This window comes from Mastigoproctus giganteus, chromosome 4, assembly GCF_048544385.1.
Source record: "Mastigoproctus giganteus isolate SK-2022 chromosome 4, ASM4854438v1, whole genome shotgun sequence".
Lineage (NCBI taxonomy): Eukaryota > Metazoa > Arthropoda > Arachnida > Uropygi > Thelyphonidae > Mastigoproctus > Mastigoproctus giganteus.
Genome location: NC_143578.1, coordinates 147,118,126 through 147,139,792, shown reverse-complemented (window position 1 = coordinate 147,139,792; position 21,667 = coordinate 147,118,126). Strand labels below are relative to the sequence as shown.

General features: G+C 43.6%; 1 protein-coding gene across 1 annotated transcript in view; it reads left to right on the top strand.

Annotated features, from left to right (window-relative positions):
- LOC150087119 (uncharacterized) overlaps window positions 1–21,667 on the top strand; it is a 447,878-nt gene that overhangs the window by 47,073 nt on the left and 379,138 nt on the right. The window contains exon 7 of the mRNA XM_090372381.1: window positions 5,241–5,525. Coding sequence (XP_090228507.1) covers window positions 5,241–5,525 — 285 coding nt within the window. The remainder of the gene's footprint in view (window positions 1–5,240; window positions 5,526–21,667) is intronic.

Genomic DNA, 21,667 nt, shown 5'->3' with positions numbered 1-21,667 from the left:
GTACAAAGTTTTTATTTTTATTTTTTATTTTTGGCTCCTTCCAAAAAAATAAAAAATTAACCTTCCTACCGTGAAGGGAAATATACCTTTCGTTTCTATGTATAACTAACTTTTCTGACACACAAACCTCATATCGCTTGGTCACTGGTGTCACCATGTGGAGGCACCTGCCTCCATGTGGTGATACCAGTGACCAAGCGATATGAGGATAAATCCAATACTCACGCAAAAAGGAGCAAACATGGACTACTTAATCTCACTGACTGTAGAGCCCATAAGCTCACGTATTGAACATGAATCGTCTAAACAAAACAGAATCAAAAACATAATATTCTGTAGTAGACCTACCTTTCTTTATAAACTAAACCTCTTAGCAGCTTATTTCCATTTATTTCTTGTGCAGAAAAGCATAGAAGCTGAAGCAGATACTTCTAAAATAGTCAGATTACTTCGCTCAGAAGATTGACATCTGAAAACATCTAACCCCAATCATTCTAGGCATCTCCTACAGCATAAGACCTCTAGAGACCATCCTATTTCTGTAACCCCATACAGAACTTATAAGCACCTCATAAGGTGTCATTTTCGGAAGGGGACCTCCTTAATATTCCCGAGGAAGAAATTACTGAAGAATCTAAGGCACAACGTGTCATTAGTGCCAAAAGAATAATGGCCAAACAGGATGGTGTGCTTAGGAACATTATTCTTACCTTCAGCACTCTGAATCTCTCTGCATCAGTTAAACGTAGCTACCTTTCCTGTAAGAGCCGACCATATATTCCAAATCCACGTAAATGCTTCAAATGCCAGAAGTAAGAGCATTCCCAAAAACAGCATGCCGAGATAAGGCATTTGCATTTTGTGGCTCAACAGACCACTCTCAAACTGCATGCACAGCAGTAACAGCACCGTGTCTCAATTTCCATTCTTCATATTCCAGAGCTTGTGAACCATGGAAAATGGGAAATAAAATGCTGAAGTACAAGGTACAAAAAAATGTCTAATACAAAAAAGCAGGAAAGCAGATACAATGCAAGAAAAGAGATTTAGAAGCATCTCGTTTAATAAGAGATGCCTTCCAAACAAAGACAAAGGGTACGATTGCACGAATTCAGCGAGGTCACCATCAGTCCACTGATATTCCAATGTTTGATGACGTGCTGAGAAAGATGCACTTGCAACTATCTTAATCACATGACAGGACCTCATATCTGCGATTAATTAATTGCCTGCAAATGGTACCGTGTGGATTGAAAATGTTCTACAGTTTATTTTTAAATGTTTGAGCCCATATCTAATAGATCCCTTCTTACTAATTCTAAAACCATATTAAAAGGAGAATTTTTCTGTTCAAAAGTATTCTGTTAGGCCACTTCCAAAAGTCTCCAAGCCAATTGAAGCCACGCACTGTAAACCCATCACTTACGTCTCGTGTTTACTGAATTTGATTGAGAAAACACTGCTGAAAATACTTAACATGTCAATGCCATTCTTGAATCGTTTGTGGGGAAAGAAAAAATTGCGATCAGAAATCTAGGTCTTCAAGATGCGATAGACATCTTGCTTAAGCTCCTTTATTGCTGGCAGCGAATAGGTACATGGATGCCTGATGCAATAATACCCATAACAGTGAAAATGCTAGGGATCCTTCAAAATCATCATTAAATCACAGGCCAAGTATTGAAGTTTCTGATATTAGTTCTTCTTTATAATGTTTATAGATAGTCAACTAGTTGTATTCGTATGCTCTTCTATTCTTCTTATTACCAATTGTTCTTCCTTTTTCTGGGAGATTCCTTTTACTTTCATCTCCTAACTTTTCTAATACTTTCCCATCCTCTCGTCTTTTCCTTACTTCTTCCACTATTATCCCATTTCTTTTCGAAATTTTCATTGGGGCTTATATAAAGAAATCAGACATTTTTGTAAAGTCAGAAATGATTAAAAAGTCCACTTTGCTTGAGGAAGTTGAAAAATTCGGAAACATTTGCCTTGTCACCAATGCCTTGTCTCTAAAGTTGTTGGTTTACCAAGGTTAACCAGTGATAGCAGAGTTAAAGTTCTGTCTTGTTTATAGTAGGGGCAGTCAATCAGAATGTGTTTAACAGTCAGATTTATAGAACGATGTGGACACTGTGGTGGATTATCTCCTGTGAGTAAATGTAGGTGGGTTAGATGAGTATGATCTATTCTTGCCCTTTACGGACACTGGAGCGCCAAATTTTCGGATCAGCAAATCACTAGTGCATAATCTGATGCTGAAACAGGGATATTGGTTAAATCTATGGTGGTTGGATTTTTTGCAGATTAATCAGCCTGTTCATTACCCAAAATACCAGAATATACTGGAATCCAACAGAAGGTGACCAGTAATAAGTTTATTATTTCAATTAGCACAGGGTGAACTTTATCCGAACAATTCCGTGGACAGAAATCATGAGACACCTACCTGGTAAAGGTAGGCCCACTTTTCGCCCGGATAAGAGCAGTGGCACGGCGGGACATTGGGTCCACTAGTTCAAGAAAGCGTTTCAGCATTTCCATCCACGCTTGCTGCATAGCTGTTCATAATTCAGTCGCATTCCTGGGGGGAGGATCCAAATCTCGAACGGACCTTTCCACAGTATCCCAAAGATTATTATTATTAAAATATTTTTATTTCCACATCAGTGGGCACCCCCGGGACAGCCTGTTTCGGCTAGAGGGGTGTACATTATAAATATTCAAGGCATTGATTGAATTAAAAGAAAGGAAAGCACATTGTATTTACAAGAAGGCTAACAGAGACACTGAAGTTCCGAAACTGTGAAGGTGGTACAGTCTAGTTGGTCTAGTTTATACATTTCTTTCACGGTGTCCTGTATGTAGCGCTTCGAGCTTCAGAAAGCTGACATATCAATTCCAAGGGAGTTATACGGTCCAAACGAATTCGCCGGAAACACTGATCCTTGGTAATGCAGGTTTTGTAGTGAATATTTAAGACAAGATGTTGTACTGCAGCGGGTTCGTTCAGTGGTCTGAGGGATTGTCGTCACTTCCCAGATGTCAGGTGAATACATGCGACCACAAAGCAGTTGTGCCAATGTGTGCTTATTCCTCTCCTTGATGATGGTATCCTATGGTTTCATACCGAGGTTTGCGTAGAGCACGTTCCGAGAGATGGTAAAATTCATGATGTTTTCAGTAGTAAAGAAAAAGTGGCGAGGACATGCTGTGTATGAAGTAATGAAATTTTTGGATGCGGCATACACAAGATAAGAACATGCCCAGCTCGTGGACATAACTTGGCCTCAACAATGCTCCCCGCATACACACTACTCGGATTCCCTCCAGTCACTATCTGGCAGAACAGAGGCAGCGAGATTATACACTATTTGACTCGGAAGTCTCCAAAATTATTACCAATATTTTTGGTCCTGTGGACTATGTCACGTACGGTCTGCGAACACTGTTTTAGAGCTGTACCTTCGAAATGTAAGGACGACTAGATCTCGCCATGGTGTTCATGATAAACTCAAAATAAATCAGTCACACTTCATGATGGAAGAGTGTATAGAGTGTGTTTAGTATCAAACGGCACCAAGGGTTTCCCCCATCTCCGCGTAGTATACTTTGTGGGTGTGAAATAGAACAGGGCCAATGCCAGGGGTTTAAAGGTATATATGGATTTTGTATATGTGTAGTGTCGTGTACTGATGTTCCTCTGATCATTTAGCCGCTGGGACCCAAATGGGACCCAATGTTGCCCCACTCTGCCCCGTGGAGACAGACCAGGTACACCATTATTATAATTATTTATTCTGGCAGGTCCTGCCACCTAATTTCCTGAGATTTCAGTGGCAAGGACCTAAAAAAACAAAAAAAAAAAAAACCGTAGGGTTTTTTTTTTTTGAAGATCGTTGAAGTTGGAACTGAGGATCGCGGTTAACTTGACATGTTTAAATTTAGACGTGTGGGGCGTTCGCTTGCATATAGGGATATGCAAGCGAACATATCCCTATAAGCGAACGTTAAAGACAGAAGTATGGGGACATTAGGGAATGCGACCCCAATCAGTCAGTGGGGCAGGCCCAGGCCTCACCAGAAGAAGAAGCAGGGGCAGAGGGGTTACAGGTACCACGCAAGGGAATGTGATACAAACCGCCAGATGACGCTGGCAGAAGAGCTGCAGGTTGTCAATTCGGTGCAGAGTCCAGATCACGTAAGTGTCGTATCCGGTGAAGACATCGTTCCTGGCACACAGGTCGCATCCAGGTTGTACTCTCAGTTTTGTTGCCAGGCTTGGTTTGGTCGTGGCGGATGTGTACCTTGGTTGCTACTGGAGGTACATTCGACGTCAGAATTGTGTCTTAGTTAAGCGGGAAGGTTTTTCGTCTCTCGAAGGCAAATATCTTGAAGGCATTGTAGTGCCTTTCATCACTCAGGATGTGATGTTGCTGGTCTAGCGGCAGGTAATATATTTTTGTTATTAGTTTGGCATCTGAGATCTTCATATAGTTCGCACCTGTACATTAGGTGCTCCCAACTTTCAGGGAGTCCACAGTGATAAAGTGGATTGTTAGTGATGCGTTGGATGGAGAGTTTCTCCCTAATGGATTCGTGTCCTGTTAGAATAGATAGGGGGTTGCCTGAAACAGCCTTGGAGATTTAACATGGGTTTCACTTCTTAAAGCTTGCAATAAACAATGTGGTGGTAATGCGCCGGTTGATAAGAGTCATCTACCATCTAGTATTGCCTGGTAATACAGAGGAGCGGCATTCCTCTGTGTGGTGTGGTCGCTACACATCGATCCCTGCTTATGTTGGTTCGTACCTAAGTGATTCCATCCAGTATGCCGTATTTCAGAACTTGCATATGGGGTTTATTGCCTACTCAGGGTTATTAACAGGCCCACCATCAAGAGAAGGTGCAAGAGAAGATTTTTCTGTCACAGACCGACCCGGACCTTTCCTTACTTAGGTCCACCTGACTTAAATGTCACCAGAATATCAGTTCCACGATCGTTTTAGACTCTCAGGGAGCAAGCCCAGTTTGGTGGTACGTGAGAAAATGTCTCTGACAACCTGAAGAACCAAAAGCTAAATATGAATGAAATGAGCGCTAATTTTATTTTTCCTTAGAATGCTAAAGGTTGTTTAATGCTGGTTTAATGTTTAATGCTAGCATTAAAAGTGCGTTACGATATAAAATATTCCTTTCAACTACTTTTGCAGATATTATAAAATAGTTTCTTTTACAGGTCGAGCAGCTGTTGCATGTCGTGAGAAAACTTGGGCTTTCGTCCGCGTACCGATGTACCAAATGCGTTCCAATATGTACAATAAAAGCATTTCGGCTGTGGAAAGCTGTGCGGAGTGTGAGCTGTTGTGTGCAAATGAGATTGACTTTGCTTGTCGGTCTGCCCTCTATAATGAAAACAGCAGAGAATGCAAGTTGAGCATTTATGATCGCAGGACATCGCCTCACAACTATAGGTTACATCGCGACCCTAAAATCACTTATCTGGAAAATAATTGCTTACAAGGTATGTATAGTGTTCTGTTTTATTGGAAGAAAGATTTAATTTCGAAAAATAAAAATTAACTTGTTTTCTGAAATAAAAGAAATTCCTTGAAAAACAAATTAGATTCTTGTGGCAAAACTAATCGAATTAAATACTGTACTTGTTGTAATCTATGCCTAAGCTCAGGCAGTGTGGTGAGGCCCAAACTTCATAAATAGGTCTGAGTGCCAAGCGATTTTCCTAGTGCGATTATCTAGTATTTTTTCCTAGAGCGAGTTCTAGCTTATTTTCTTAAAACCTACTCTCCTCGCAACGTAACTGTTGACCGCTCGCGGCGTTACTGCTTTTCCTCGCTAGCAACGCTAGCGAGTGTAGCAATGACGCCTGATTGCTCATTCTCCTGATCGCCACTGAAATCTGAGGAAAGTAAGTAGCAGGACCTGCCAGAGTACTGATTCCTTACTGGTAACACCTGGCTAGCCTCCACGTTGCGTGGTATGGTCAACGTCGGGTCCTATCAGGGGCCCGATGGCCAATAAGCCAGATGAACAATGGGCACAACAGACTACACTATACACGATGCACACACTTTAAATCTCTGGCTTGACAGGGTACTGTCACTCGATACAGAGAACACCGCGAAGATGGGAGAAATCCCAGGAGCCGCTTGTCCCTCAACATACCAAATACCAAATTCTCCTGATCGCTCCTGATCTCCACGTGGCGGAGCCGGTAACCTGGGAGAAGGAAGTCCCAGGGCTAAAAGGAGTAATAATGGATTGCAGTGCACTAGAGCCAACAGGCTTTCCAACATACTAACATCCGTAGAATGGAACACGATATGAGTGCTTCGAAAAGGAGAGTGATTCTAACAAATCAGAATCACCAGCTTTTCTAATAATGCATTCTTTATCGACTCGGCGGTAAGCAAACTTTCTCCCGTGGTCATCCAGAGATGTCTCGAAAATACGGCAGGTACACCAAAAATGGTAAAACGATTCCAGTCAGGGGAGATCTATTAATACAGACCACGCAAGCAAGGCATTCTGCATGGTTCTTCGCCATCAGGCAAAGACAAGGGAAAGGTTAGAGTGTGTGGGGGGGGATTATTTTGAGGGATTTTATATATATATGTTATTTATATTATTTTAATTTATTCCCCTATTTAAACAACTCCCCTTTAGAATATATATCCCCTTTACAATACCTCCCCACTTGCGCATTTGACTATTACTTCACAGAAAATTCTAAGTTCAAGTGGAAAGCTCCTTAATGTGTTTCGTTCCCTTTGGATTGGCTTGTACTCAGAACAACAAAAAACACACAAATGTTGTATATAAAAAAATCAGTTTATTAGACATATTTACATGAGCATAATTAAACCAAATAATAATTGAATTCATACATATGACAACATGATTTGGTCTCACCTATATGTGTATATATACATCATATTCATACTTCAGTAAAAATCATTAACAAGCTAATATCAATCCCTTCCTTTGTTAATATATTTTATCCTGCATCCTCTAAATACCATTAGTAAAAATTATCCATTCCATTCTATCCCCTTCTACATATGTTTAATACTGCATCAGTTAAATACCATTAACAAGATATATCAATTCCATTCCATTCCTTTCTACATATACTTAATACTGCCTCAATTAGATACCATTAACAAGAAGTATCAATTCCATCCATTCCTTTCTACATATACTTAATACTGCTTCATTTAATTACCATTAATAAGAACCATCAATTCCATTCTATTCCTTTCTACATATATTTAGTACTGCACCAATTAAATACTATTAACAAGATATATCAATTCCATTCCATCCCATCCTACATGTATAATACTGCATCAGTTAAACAACAAATATCAATTCCACTCCATTCCTTTCTACGAATATTTAGTACTGCACCAATTAAATACTATTAACAAGAATTATCAATTCCATTCCCTCATTTGTTCTTCCTTCCTGATTCTTCCCTAAACTATCTTTACATTTAGGTATTTCTAAAGTCCTGCTGACCATTTTACTGGGTTTCTACAGTTCTTTGTGTATGTGAAGGTACTATGTACTACAAACTAGCGACTTACTTGTAGAACTCGGCGGGGCGTCCTCTTTCATCCTTCCTATCAGGTACAGCTTATCTTCACTATCTGGGGCGGCGTCTTACTATTCTTGAAGAATTAGGCCCTGGTAGTTGTGCTGCCAGGAGGTTTCGGCTTCATTTTATTCAGCCCGCTTGATGCACTTCTCCTGTTTCGGAATGACTACTATCATGTCGGTCGGGATTCCGATTCCATCCGATTCCAGCACTTTGCTTTCCAAGATTTCAGGATTCTTGGTCTTTAATGGCAGATTTGATTTCACCCTTTGCTTGTGAGATACTCGTTTTGTCTTCCACATATTTCTTCCCAATTCCTAGACGTCTCAAAGAGCCAACATTGACTATGTTCCACTCAAAAAAACTCGGACTTTCTCAACGACTAACCCATTCTTCCTAGCACCGACCAAAAATTTTTTACTATGTGTCTGACTAACCCATTCTTACTCACACCGCCAAATTCTCAAATTAGTGTCCTCCTAAACCATTTTCATCCACACCGCCAAAATCCCAACTTAGTGTCCTTTGCAACTCGTTCACTGCCTTTTTTCTCCCTCTTACTGCCGATTTCGCCACGCCCATTTCCCAGTGACTTCTACCAATCTCACATTTACTTTCGGATTCAATCTCATTCCATTTGTTGGAAAACCCCTTATTCCGCCGGCCCAGTAGCACGTGATCAATATACCCCTATTTCAACCTGTTGGATCTGCGGCCATCCGGTGTGCCAAAAAAACAACATTACCCCTCTCATATAACGCTTTGTCTCCATAGCGTTCTAAAACCCAAAAAGTGACATTAGTGACCACAGCATCTATTTTTGGAAACTTGTGTGTGTTGCTTAAGAACCGATTTCCGGTCTGCGACTGAAGTAAATTGCCCTACATTTTGACCTAGCATAAACATGAACTTGTTTGTCTCGCAAAACCACTTGCTGATTTTGCCGTAGTATTCTCCGTCTATTTCCTGCTTTAACGGAAGTTAATGCTAATGGCTCTGTTTTCATTTCTACTACACACTAATTTTATAATTCTTACTGAATAATTCTTGTTATTGAAACTTCGGATATTACCATATTATCCCACTAACGGCAAGAATCCAAAGGGAAAACTAACTTCCACAGTCTAAAAAATATTTTATTTTTGTAAGATTTTCAAATCTTACAAGAGGTTGAAAGTAACTGTGCAAGGGAACACAATTTCGATCGTCATTCGTTTTCAGACATTTCAGTCAATTCCGGTAGAACGTCAACATACACATGCTAGGTACTTTCTTAAAATGCGCCACCAGGGCCAAAGTCCATATGCGCTAATTTCATTCACTAAATTTATTACTACCCAAAGATAAGTTTATAAATTTAAAAAATATATATATATATAAATAGAACAAATACAATAAAAAGGGATAAATATGTAATAATATACGTATCTATATACAATATTTACATTTCATTCATACGGTAGAATAGGCATCTCCGTAGCCAGGTGGGAAGGAGTAGCAGCAGTGTGTAGCACACGCTTCTTGATTAGACCGGGGTTCGAGCCCGTCACCATCAAATACGGACGATGCGGAAAGGTCGGGGAATGACCACCGCATATTCCCGGAGCAATATGGCCTTAGTTGCTAATTCTCCTAAAAACCAAACAACAACATACGGTAGATTGAATAATTATTATATTTTGAATAATCACATCACAATCTAAACGACAATATTCAAATTTTGTATAAAACCGAAGAAGTGCGTAGCATGATCAGCAAAGAGCAACGGCAGTTGAGCCTGAAGGAGATGGACAGTGCTTAACACATTCCAAAGCATTCAGTTTCCGTCCAGACCCCGCGAGGTATTCTGTGTGTAGATAGAATTCTCGGCTCTTCTTTTAAAAGCCTTATTTATAAACCATAAAAACAATTTAAATAAAATTTTATCTGAAAATAATATTGGAAGAGAACGATCATTTAATACAATAGTACCTCTTTCTAATTCAAATAATTATAACAGTTGAGGGCAACGTGAAGACTGGTCTCTACTACCCCGCACTCACACAGACCAGAGGGAACCAAGCCAAACTGGTTTAGCCTGGACCCCAAGTCATGCCTCGTGAGGAGGAAGCACGCAATCAAAAGAAACGAAGCTTGGACCGGAATTTAAATTTTAAATCGATACGGAGGGCAGAAATACAAACTTCTTCCTGCCCTTTTCAGAACAGTTCCATCTGTATTGACAGATATTCATGATTTCATCATTTATTTTCTGCCTCTCAGCAGCCATCTGATGGAATTGAACGCGGCCCCCACCACCGAGTAAGACCGGATGCCCGAAATATCAGGGGAAATGCCTCTTCTCGTACAATATCTCAACCCAGATCTTATCATCAATAAGTCGGCAGGTAATTTACCCGAAATTACCTGTAAGGTGTCAGTTGCCACTCTACGGCAAGCCCTTGCCCCACCTAGAAGAGCGAATCTCTGAGTTGAAAATAGATCTTTTTAATTATCACCTTCGTAACACGTTCAAACCAAGCTCCAGAGACATAGTGTACATAGTGTTTGGGGAGAGGGCGCCACCAGTGGTTTCCCACAACTGCGCCATAAGTATTCTTGCGAAGTATACATTACTCTGTAAAAGCCCGACAAAAGTATTGTGTGTTGTATAAGAGAAGTATTATGTTGGGTTCTGTTGTTGTGGTCTGGCTTTTGGCCGCAGAACCCGAATGGGACACCACGTTGTCCGTACACATCACTAGGAGGTAAGCCAGGCTGCCCATTATTCTCTGGCAGGTACTGCCACCTAATTGCCTGAGCATTCAGTGACAGAACCTATAAAAAAAAAAAAGATAATTAGAGTGTAGGGAATAAGAAAATAAAGTGGGAGGGAAATAGTAAGAAATATTGAGGCGTAGATGAAGGCATCCTCAAAATTATTCGGTGGAGTAAACTCGAATAGGCGAGTGGGGGAAACGGAATGGGAGTCAAAAGATACCAGACAAGAGAGTCTGGTATTGATCGCCACTTGGCACACAAATCGTGGTCAAGAGGCAAGTTCCTTTTCTGTGGTTTAGTCATGTCCAAGTAACTGTCACAGTTGAAAATGTCACAATTGAAGATGTGCAGGTCACAATTGGGAGATCAAGTCCCCTCAGTGGCTTAGTCATGTCTAGGTACTTGTCATGGTCGAGAGGCAAGGTCCTTGCCTGTGGTTTAGTAACGTCCAAGTAACTGTTTCAGTCGAAGCTGTCACAATTGAAGATGTGCAGGTCATGGTTGGGAGACCAAGTTTCTGTGGTTTAGTCACGTCCAAGTAATTGATTCAGTTGAAGATGTGGAGGTCATGGTGACGGTCACGATTGTGAGACCAAGTTCCATCAATGGTTTATTCAGTCATGTCCAGTTATTTATCACACTTGTCGGGGCACAAAGGCCCCTCAGAGGTTCAGTCATGTCCAGTTATTTGTCATAATTGGAGGTTCTCAGTATGGATCTTGTTTACGGGTTTTAATCACATTAAGGTAGTAAAACTCACCAGGTGTTTGTCACAATTGGTAGGTCTCAATATCCCAGTTTGATGTATATTATTTACTATTCAGTGATTACTCATCGGCATGTATGTTCCTAGGATGGTTGATAGGATTGTTGGTTCTTTGTCTTGCAAAGAGCTCCTGGGCAAAATTTGCAAATGCTGTATACTCTTCTATATTATCTAATACGTGGAATTCCTGATTTCTGGGTAAGTACATGATTTTGGTGGTTAATATAGAACGAAGGTCCTCAAGAAGATGAATCTTCTTGTGATGCCCAGTGATGTTAGCTTGGCTTGAATGGATCCATGGCCGGTAATTAGGTAACTTGTGTACAAACCCGGTGAGAACCATAGGGAAAGTCTTGGGAAGATCAATTTTACATTGGCAAGAATTTTCGGGTGATTTCACCCTTTGTAGAGTTAAACCACCTACTCTGCCACGCCTGCTGCAGGTGGTTAAGTAAGTAGGCGTTGCTTCTCTTCCTTATATCCATTAGCCAGGTTGGTTGTGTAGTTGAGAATGGTATGTGAAACACATGTGAGAGCTGGTATAGCAATCCCCTTCGTACCACCTACAAATCAAGGGGCAGAGCACCTGCCAGAAGCTGGAGGTCATGGGTGCTGACCATACAGCTGGCGCGGGTAATAACAAGCAGAATGGACCGCTGAATGGTATTCACTATTTTTTGGTTGGACGCTATAACTGCTTTGATGAACCAGATTTCTGAGGCATACATAAGAGGCATACCTCATTCTGAGGCTTGGGTAATAACAAGCAGAATGGACCGCTGAATGGTATTCAGTATTTTCCGGTTGGAGGCTATAACTGCTTTGGTGAACCAGATTTCTGAGGCATACGTAACAATCGCTATAAGCATTATAGAATAATCGCTATACAGCATTATAGAATAATGAGGGGGTTCGTCGTTTAAGGCCCCAGTTCCGGCGTGAGACCCTGACCACAAGAGCAGCATAGTTCCGGATTTTGGTTCGGAGATATTTCAGATGTGACTGTAATGAGAGCTTGGTATCCAGCATCACTCCAAGGTACTTCATTTGCGTTGACAGTTTAATGGTCTTTCCATCTATTTTAATTTGGGATGGTCTACCAATGTTTAGTTTGCCTTTCAAGAGTATAGAGTTAGTTTTGGTTGGAGATATTTGAAGGGTATTCTCTTTTGACCAGTTTTTGAGAATGCAACGGGCATGATTAGCAAATATCTGAAGGCAGGTTCTGGAGTCCTCGGCATATGCTGCGGCATCAGGAATATGCTGATGATAAGATCATCAGTATATGCCTCAGATTTGACTTCTCCCAGATCAATGTTGAGGAAGAAACAATATTCCATAATAAAAGTCCCAGGACCAATCCCTGCGGGTAGCCGCGGAAGACATTTCTGGGAACCTTCTAATATGGAGCATTGATTTGATGAAGAGATATGACCATCAAATCATATCTCTCCAACTTTAATCAGTTGGAGAGATATGATTTGATGGTCTCATAAAAATATAAATGGGATGGAAGCTCTGCGAAGCCTGCCAAGGACGCTTGGCCACCAAAGGTGCCCGAGCGTCCTTGACAGGCTACACAGAGCTTCCAGAGTGAGTCGAATACCCCAGTGAAGTCGATAGCAATAATCAAGAAGTACTTCTTGTCTGTGTCAGCAGCCACTAGGAGAAGATTCTGCAAGGCGGAACCAAGGAGGAACCAAGTCTAAACCCATTTTGTTTTGGTGAAGGGAAGTTGGCACCATTAAATTTAATTTTCTGTTTAAACTCCGGCACGCAACCAAGTCAGTAGAGTTTACAATAAATCGTCAATACAAATATTTATCGTATTTCGTAGTCACGGGCTTGAATCCCGTTCCACTCAAGGAGCACGTGCTATGCACTCTCTCGCTCCTGACCACTGTCTACTTCAGATCATCGTAGTGCTGTAAAATTCTGTTGTGTTGTAATCTTTCGAATAGTTTACTAACGACCGGAAGAAGTGCAATTGGGTGGTATGACTCTGGTAACTCTGGAGGTTTTGTGGGGTTCTTAATCAGTTTAAAGTTGGCTATTTTCCAATCGCTTGGGAATATTCGAGCTTGCAAACAGCAGTTGAGGAGATTTAAAAATGACCTCGGGGGTGTACTCGACAGTTTTTTTGATTATTTCAGGCTCCAACAGGTCTGGTCCCGGGCATTTTCTATCTCTATGCAGCACACACTTGCAGCGTGCAGCTGATCAACCTTAAATGGACGCTCCAAGTTATACATATCATAGGGGTCGTTCTCATAGCATAGTTTGAGCTGTTCCGCAGTAGAAGGAGCTGGCGACTTTTGGAACGTCACATCCAGGATGTTACCAATAGATTGTTCCCAGGAGGTAGTCATTGTGCTCTGTGGGGTCCTAGTAGAAGTAACAATCTCAACCCTCGGGAGTTTGTTGGTGGCGACTTTATACACCACTCACCATGGGTCAGTGTTTCCAGATACCATTGTCTCCTATGATTGCTGCTTACACTTCCTCATTTTTGCTGTGCACATGTTCCTGGCTTCCCTGTACAGTTCCCCGAGGGCTTCAACTTCAGGGACGAGCCAAAGTCGTCGGGCCCGCTGGAAGGCCTTTCGCCTCTGTGCGGAGTAGTTGAAGTTCCTGGCACTACCAGGGAATGGCAGCAGGAGCAGGGTTCTTATTTCTTACTGCCTTGTCACACGAACTAGTAATTATCCTTATTACATCCCGCTGGAGTTCATTTGGCTGTTGCTATTGGTTTTGCCCTGTTGTAATCTGCCTTGTGGAGGTGATCAGCAAGGTCTTCAAGGGCTCCCAGTTGGCTTTGCGTATCTGTTAAAATCTTGCTTAAGAGCAGGAAATCTGACAAAGGTTCTTGAGAGCCTGTAATGACCCTGTGGTCCGAAGTGGTCCACAAGTCCCGAACTGTCCATACAGTGATACTGCCCTCAATACGTCTAGTGGCAAAGATGATGTCAAATGTTGCCACCTACATCGTGTTGCAGAAGTTTCAGCTTGTTCGGTTGATTTAACACTGTGAAGGGAGAGTTGGACATGAACGCTTCAAACTGCTGACTGTTTCTTGTACCCTGTCTGTCTGGAGTGGTGCTATGCCATACAGGCAACCTGCAGTTGATATCAGCACAAACGACAATCTTCTCGTTTGGAAGAATTTGCAAGACATTTTCAAGGTACCTAGTGGCAAAGGTAATGTCCTTCCCTTGCCTGCATTAAAAAGGTATAACATAAAAGCTTCCTATTGAGCCGATGACGTGGGCACACACTGCCCATGCCATGTATAAGTGGTAGATTTTGGTAACAGTGATTTCGGGGTTTCGTACCGCGATTGCGGCCCACGGTGTATCCTCTTCTGATTGAATTATTTTATTGGTCAGTGGGTATCCTCTGACCTGTCTCATGTAAGTATATGGTTCTCGGAGGATTATTATATCTGAATTTTCTTCATCTGCTTTTATTCTGATTTGGTCGGCCACTGCTCTTGCCCGCTGCACATTAATTTGGAAGAATTTGGTCATTGAAGTGCAATATCTTTTAGGGCGTGCTGCCATAGTCCAGCTTTGATTGACGATAACTCTTGGCCTTTAGGTATACAGGACATTTGTTATCCCGGATGGAGTGGGCATGATCTATTTTTAGGGATTTACAGTTTGCACAGACAGGCTCCTGGCCTGTCTGTGCAAACTGTTCCGGCATGACTTAAAATCGTGCCCCTTTTCTGAGCAGTGACCACAGGTCACAACAGCCTGGGAACAGGTGTACAACGTGTGGCCAAATTTACAAAATTGTAGCGCTTGTGCACAGCCACATGCTGACGGAAGCGGTGGCTACCCCAATTCATGCAGATCCTTGTTTGTGAACGTAGTACTTGCCATGCAGTTGGCGCCAACTGAACGATCTAATTTGTGCTGTTGCCAGTTTTGGACTTTGTCGAATACTTTGGCTAGATTAATTTTTGTTTGTCCTGGCGTGGGAGAGATCCTTGGAGATTATGCTGATATATTTCATCAACAAGCTGGTCATGGGTAGATCTCTATTCAAATCAAATATAATTATTGAGGGTTTCTTCTTTTTGGGGTACTCGGCAGACAGGCCAAGAGTGGGGATTTTTGGATTCATTTTGATGTTGCATGCTTCTTCCTTTGTCTCGATTTCTATTACTACGCCTACATTACGAGTTTTGCGAATGGCTTTAATCCTTGTTGTTTTAAAGCTCCAGAGACATACGTCAGAATGGATACAAAAACACATTCGTATAACATATTTAGGGCACGATCCTTTATTCTCCATTTCACTCAGAGTACCCTCCGCAGCTTGGTATTTATATAACTTGGCTTAACTTTTACTTTCAAATATTTTACATGGTCTGTGAAAAAGAGACACTCTTCCAGGTGCAAACCCATGTACCGAACATTAGGCACGTTCCTCAAAGAGATACCTCCACTACCAACAACTGGCAGTGTACAACGGCTTATCTTTTCAATAACAAGGTCACAGTATTTTTCTTAAGAAATGGTGAGCATGTGAAGAGCTCTCCAATCTAACAAATTTCTAAAGGTTATACTACCATTCTCCTCAATCTCATTTCCCGGACCAATCAATGCCAAGTCCTCAGCGTCCCCCAAGTCACCCTCTAAAATTCATCCATCACTATTAAGTGTAAAGTGTAAAGTGTAAAGTGTGTTTAGGGTCTAACGGCACCAGGGGTTACCCCCATCTCCGTGTAGTCTACATTGTCGCGTGTTACAGAACACTGTAAAGGCCAGAGATTTAAAAGTGTATGGATATTGTTGGATGTAGTGTCGTGTACCGTTGTTCATCTGGCTATTTAGCCGCTGGACCCCTACTGAGGCCCAACGTTGCCCACACTTAGCCCCGTGGAGGCAAGCCAGGTACACCAGTATTTTTAAATAAGTACTCTGGCAGGTCCTGCCACCTAATTTCCTGGGATTTCAGTGGCTAGGACAAAAAAAAAAAAAAAAAATGGGGGGTGCGCTAGAGGTTGGGTCAGGCCAAGGAGTTTTAAGTTATACAGTGTGGAATTAAGAATTTTGGGTGTAGGGCTAGGATAATTTTGACATGGGATGAACGCTAGTTGGAAAGCTAGAGGGGGGAGGGGAGACTAAAGGCTGGGGGGTGAGAGACAGAAGTATAGGGTCGATAGAGTAGATGACCCCAAAATCAGTGAGGCAGGCCCATGCCACACCAGAAGGAAAGGGGGGGTGGCGGGGAGGAGACAAGGGGACCTTCACCTCCTCCCTGCCAGGACAGGGGAGAAACCGGGCCGCGCAAGGGAGCACGGGTTCAGGATCGCCACGTGGCATTGGCAGCAATGCTGCGTGAAGTCATAGTTGGCAGAGTCCACTCCGAGAAGGTAAGATTCGAGTAGTGCAGTCCTGGGACAGACAGGTCCCGGCCGGGTGGTGAAGTCATTTCAGTAGTGAGCTGCATGAAGATGTATTTGGTAGAGTCAATCAGAGAGGATCAAATCCGAGTAGTGTCAATCCTGGGACAAAGAAGTCCCGTCCAGATAGTAGAGTCATTTCAGTGGTGAGTCAACTTGGTGGGAGGCGAAGCCGGAGCGGCAGTCATGGTAGATGAAGGTGATGTTGAGACTACATTGTAAAGGCACAATTATTGTGCAGGTTGAAAGTCTTCACGGGGATTGCAGTGTGCTGAAGCAAGTAGTGGTCTTAACACATGGCTGTTTAGGCCGTTTCATTGTCTGGTTGGGTCTGATTCTGTGGTTGTGGTAGGGTTTTCCGCCTCGTGAAGAGGCCCTGAGCAAAGTTCGAAAAGGCTGTATAGGTATGGTGGTCTTCCAGGAGATGTTGCTCCTGATCTCTCGGGATGAAATGAATTTGTGTGATGAGAGAAGATCTGAGGTCATCATATAGTAGGCAGTCATGCATCAAGTGGTCCCAGGTTTCCTGGGCACCACAGGTGCAAAGGGAGCTGTCGGAAAGTCCAAGAAGGTTCAGTTTGCTGCGAAAGGCACCATGCCCTGTTAGGAGGTACGTGGTTAGAAGGCCTGGGGAGAACCAGGATGGTGATTTGGGATATACTTTGCATATGTCTGGTATAAATTTGCGGGTGATGGCCCCTTTGGTGGATTCAGACCATCTGGCTTGCCAGGTCTGTTGTAAGTAGGTTAGGAGTCTGCTTTTTTCGCTGGAATAGGTGTTAGCAGGATCCGTGGTAAAATCAATAAAGGTGGTAGACTTTCCTCTGCTGAGTTGATACATCATCCCCACATGGGCCACCTCAAGGTCTAGGGGCAGTACACCGGCGAGGACTTGTAGGGCGTGTGTGCTGGAGGTGCAACATGCTCTGGTTATCGTAAGGAGAATTGGCCGTTGAATGATGTTCAGCTTTCTTCGTCCTACCACAGTGGAGGCTTTGGTGAACCATATGCCAGAACCGTAGGTGATAGCTGGTATGAATATGGCTTTATACAGTAAGGCTAGAGTGCGTTTTTTGAGCCCCCAATCTCGGCGGGTAACCCTGGCAACCAGTGCAATGTAATTTCTAATTTTCTTTTGTAGATAGTTGAGATGTGGGAGAAATGTTAGTTTGCTGTCGATGATAATGCCAAGGAGTTTCAGCTGAGTAACAAGCTTGATGGTTGTGCCATGTATCTTGATTTGAGGCGGCCTCTGCGGATCAAGATAGCCCTTCAGGAGAATGGATTGAGTTTTTGTGGATGAGATGGTCAGATGGTTTTTCCGGACCCACGCTTGAAGGGTGGTAAGAGCTCTGTTGGCAGATACTTCAAGCTGAGCCCTGGAGTCCCCTGCCAGGATCAGGGAGAGATCATCAGCATATGCCAAGGTCTGGACATCGCCTAAGTCAGTACTGAGAAGCTCGTCGAGTACAGAGTTCCAGAAAAGGGGGCCCAGGACAGAGCCCTGAGGGCAACCTCGGTGGACACGACGTTCCACGCTGGAGAAGGGAGCCTGAACCACAATGCTCCTGTCACTGAGATAGTTGGCAATGCAGTTGTAGAGATTTCCTGGGAGCTCAGCGCGTCTCAGCCGTCCGAGGACGCTAGGCCACCATAAGGTGTCGAACGCCCCAGCAAAGTCGATCGAGATGACAAGGAGGTACTTCTGGGTGCAGTTCCTGGCAGCATTTGTAATAGCCTCCAGCGCATCGACCGTAGACATGCCCGGTTTGAATCCAAATTGATTTCGTGCTGGTAGCTGTGCAGTATTGTAATGGTTTTCCAGTCTCCGTCTAAGGAGCTGCTCAAAAACCTTACTCAGCACAGGAAGGAGAGCAATAGGCCTGTACGAGTCAGGGCGATCATACGGTTTAGTTGGATTTTTGAGTATGAGCCGAATGGACGCAGTTTTCCAATCAGTTGGGAACCATCCCTTTAGCAGGCAATGGTTGAAGAGGTTTAGCAGGGTTTCTGGAGCGAATTCAGCAACTTTTTTAATTATTTCGGGCTCGAGCATGTCCAGGCCTGGTGACTTGTTATTTCTCAGTCTCCCAATGGCCATAGAGAGATCCTCGACGTTGAAAGGCTCTTCCACGAGTGTTGAGTTATAGTTGTTATTGTCGAGGCAAAGCTGCTGTTGTTCTGGTGAGTTGTCATCTGGTGGCTGTTTGAAAGAGTAATCAAGTATGTTTGAAATTGAATGCTGCCAGGTGGAGGTCATGTGGCCTTGTGGGGTGATTGTGGAGCGAATAACTTCTCCCCTTGGCAGTTTGTTTGTTGTTACCTTGAACACGACACCCCAGGGGTCAGAGTTACCAACTGTTGATACCAGGTGCTCCCAGGACAGTCTTTTACGCTGCCTGATCATCGCGTTGTAGGCGTTTCGAGTTTCTCTGTACTCCTGCCGGAGGTATTCAATTTCTGCAGGGGGCCAGGATCGCCTGGCTCGTTGGAATGCACGCCTCTTTTGGTTTACTTCACGTCTGAGGGCCTGAAGCTCTCCTGACCACCAGGGGACTGCTCCAGGGATGGGATTTTTCCGTTTTATTGCTGTGTTTGCAGCGTTCGTAATTATGTCCGTGACCTTGCGCTGATGGGAGTCTGGATGCTGAACTTGCACATTCTCGGTTTGTAAGTGCAATATCCCATTGATGAGTGTTTCTTTAAACAGGTTCCAGTCAGCTTTGTTCAAAGCGTATCTGTGTTGCTTCTGTCTGATAATTGTGGACTGAGTAATCGATCTGTACATGTTGAAAGTTATGGCCCGATGGTCTGAGGTGGACCAGCCCTCCCGTACGGTCCAATCCGACAGAAATCTAGCAAAGGACCTAGTGGAGAGAGTCACGTCAATCGTAGATTCCCAAAGTGAGCTGGAAAACGTCGGCAGTCTGTTGGGCCTATTTATGACTTCCAGACCACTATTGGCCAGGAACTCCTCCAACCGCTGTCCATTTGCAGCACTTCTACGCCCTGGGGTCTCACTGTGCCAGAGGGCAGAGCGGCAATTTACGTCAGCACAAATGACAATCTTTGCACCCGCCAGTTCTGTTAAGACATGTTGTAGGTACTGGACTGCAGGTAGAATGTCCTCTCCCGGCCTGCAGTACAGAGAAACGGCATAGAAGTCGCCCAGAGAGGAGATGATGTGGGCACAGGCGGCCCATGGAGAACAGAGATGAGATATCTGCATCACAGTCAAGTGAGGATTCCTCACAGCGATCGCCGCCCAGGGTGTCACACCAGGAGCCTGGACAATTTTGTAGGACAAAGGGTATCCCCTTATTTTGTTTGAATAAGTGTAGGGTTCTTGTATTAAGAGAATATCGATGTTTTCCTCATCTGCCTTCTGTCGGAGTTGTGCCACAACGGCCTTTGCCCGCTGCGCGTTTATTTGCAGGAATTTTATCTTGTTGCTGTTATACTGTTTATGCAGTGTCCCCATAATTTATTCGTTGTTGGAGCGTGCTCTTGGCCTTGATGTAGACAGGGCATTTATTATCCCGAAGTGAGTGGGCATGAGGTAGTTTCTGGCTTTTACAGTTAGCACAGATTGGTTCATTGGCCTTGTTCGGGCAGGTTTCATAGCTGTGGCCGTTATCGGCACAGTGACCACAGGTCTGTTCTGTCTGGGTGCACGTGTGGGTCGTGTGACCGAAACGACAGCATCTGAAGCATTTTGGGACAGCTACATGCTCCTTGTAGCGGTGAGAGCCCCAATTTATGTACACTCGATTGTGGTGGGTCAGTATGTGCCAGGCTGTTGGTGCCAGTTCTACAACCCAGTTGAAGGAAGTGCCACTTCTAGACTTTGTTTGGTACTTTGGCTTTATTAGGTTAGCTGGGTTCTCTTTTGGGAGTGCATGTTGGAGGTTGCGCCTGTACAATTCATCTCGTATGTTGTTGGGGTCCAGGCCCTTGTCGATGTCATAAATTACTATTGAGGGTGCCTTTTTCCTTGGGGGCTCAGCTAGAAGGCCCAGGGTAGGTATCTTAGCATTTGTTAATATCATATCAGCGTCGTCCTTCGAGTCAGTTTCTATGATGATGCCAGTATTTCGGGTCTTTCGAATGGATTTTATTTTAGTGTTTCTCAGGTCATCAGTAAGGGAAGCGATTACAGTCTTCTTAATCTCCTCGCTTGTTTTTGGTGCATTGGCTGTGGCCGGCTTGAGAACTACCAGGTGTGGTGTTGGTAGTAATGTCTTTCTTTTTGGTGGCGGGTCCGTTCTCGTATTTGGCTTTGTGTTCCTCAGCGCATCAGCAAAAGTTGGGGCGCGCTGTAGCATTTGTGTGCCCCTACATTCGAGGTATGCCTCGAGTTTGGCCTCATTCCTCTCAGAAGCAAGGTGAACGTTGCGCAGGATAGTTTCAAGCTTTGCCCAGATACCAACAATCTCGCCCCGAAGGGTTGAGGTAATGCGGCTGGAAGACTCTTTTAGTTTATTTTCTAGTTCAACTCGCAGGGCCAATACCTGCTCATTAACGGTGCCCTCTGGAAGAGTTGGGTCGATGTTAGTCGACTCTTGCTGTTTTGTCGTCTTTTCGCGGTTGTCTTGTATGGGGCCCTGGGATCCCTGGGGCTCTTGAGGCTCACTTTGCGAGCGGGTTTCCCTGTCCGATTGGGGAACTACCCGTTTTCTATGTTTCTTTTTGGATACCGGTGTCAGCCGGACATCCTCAAAATTATCCGTGATTTCAATGTCAGGTTGGTCACTTTTTGTATTATCAGTGGTTTGTTGAGCGCTCGATGAACAAATCAATTCAGTGGGATTTGTACTGGGTGTATCCATATTCTCAGATTAGTTGGAAATATCGGTTTATCGGGAATATTCGGATAACAGATTATTGCTGCACAGTTTGATAGAGGTTGAGGAATGACGAAGTTTGGTGCCAACCACAGGTTTGTGGCTAAATTTGAAGCCAGATAGTGCACGGATGTCGATTTGGGCTATCCCCCACTGTAACGTGAGGGGGGGGGGGACGCACAGCCGTAAGATAGCCTTGGAGAACCTGTGCTACTTTCTTCTAGCGTTTTCGCAGCCGCAGAAGCTTATGGTAAAGTCTGTT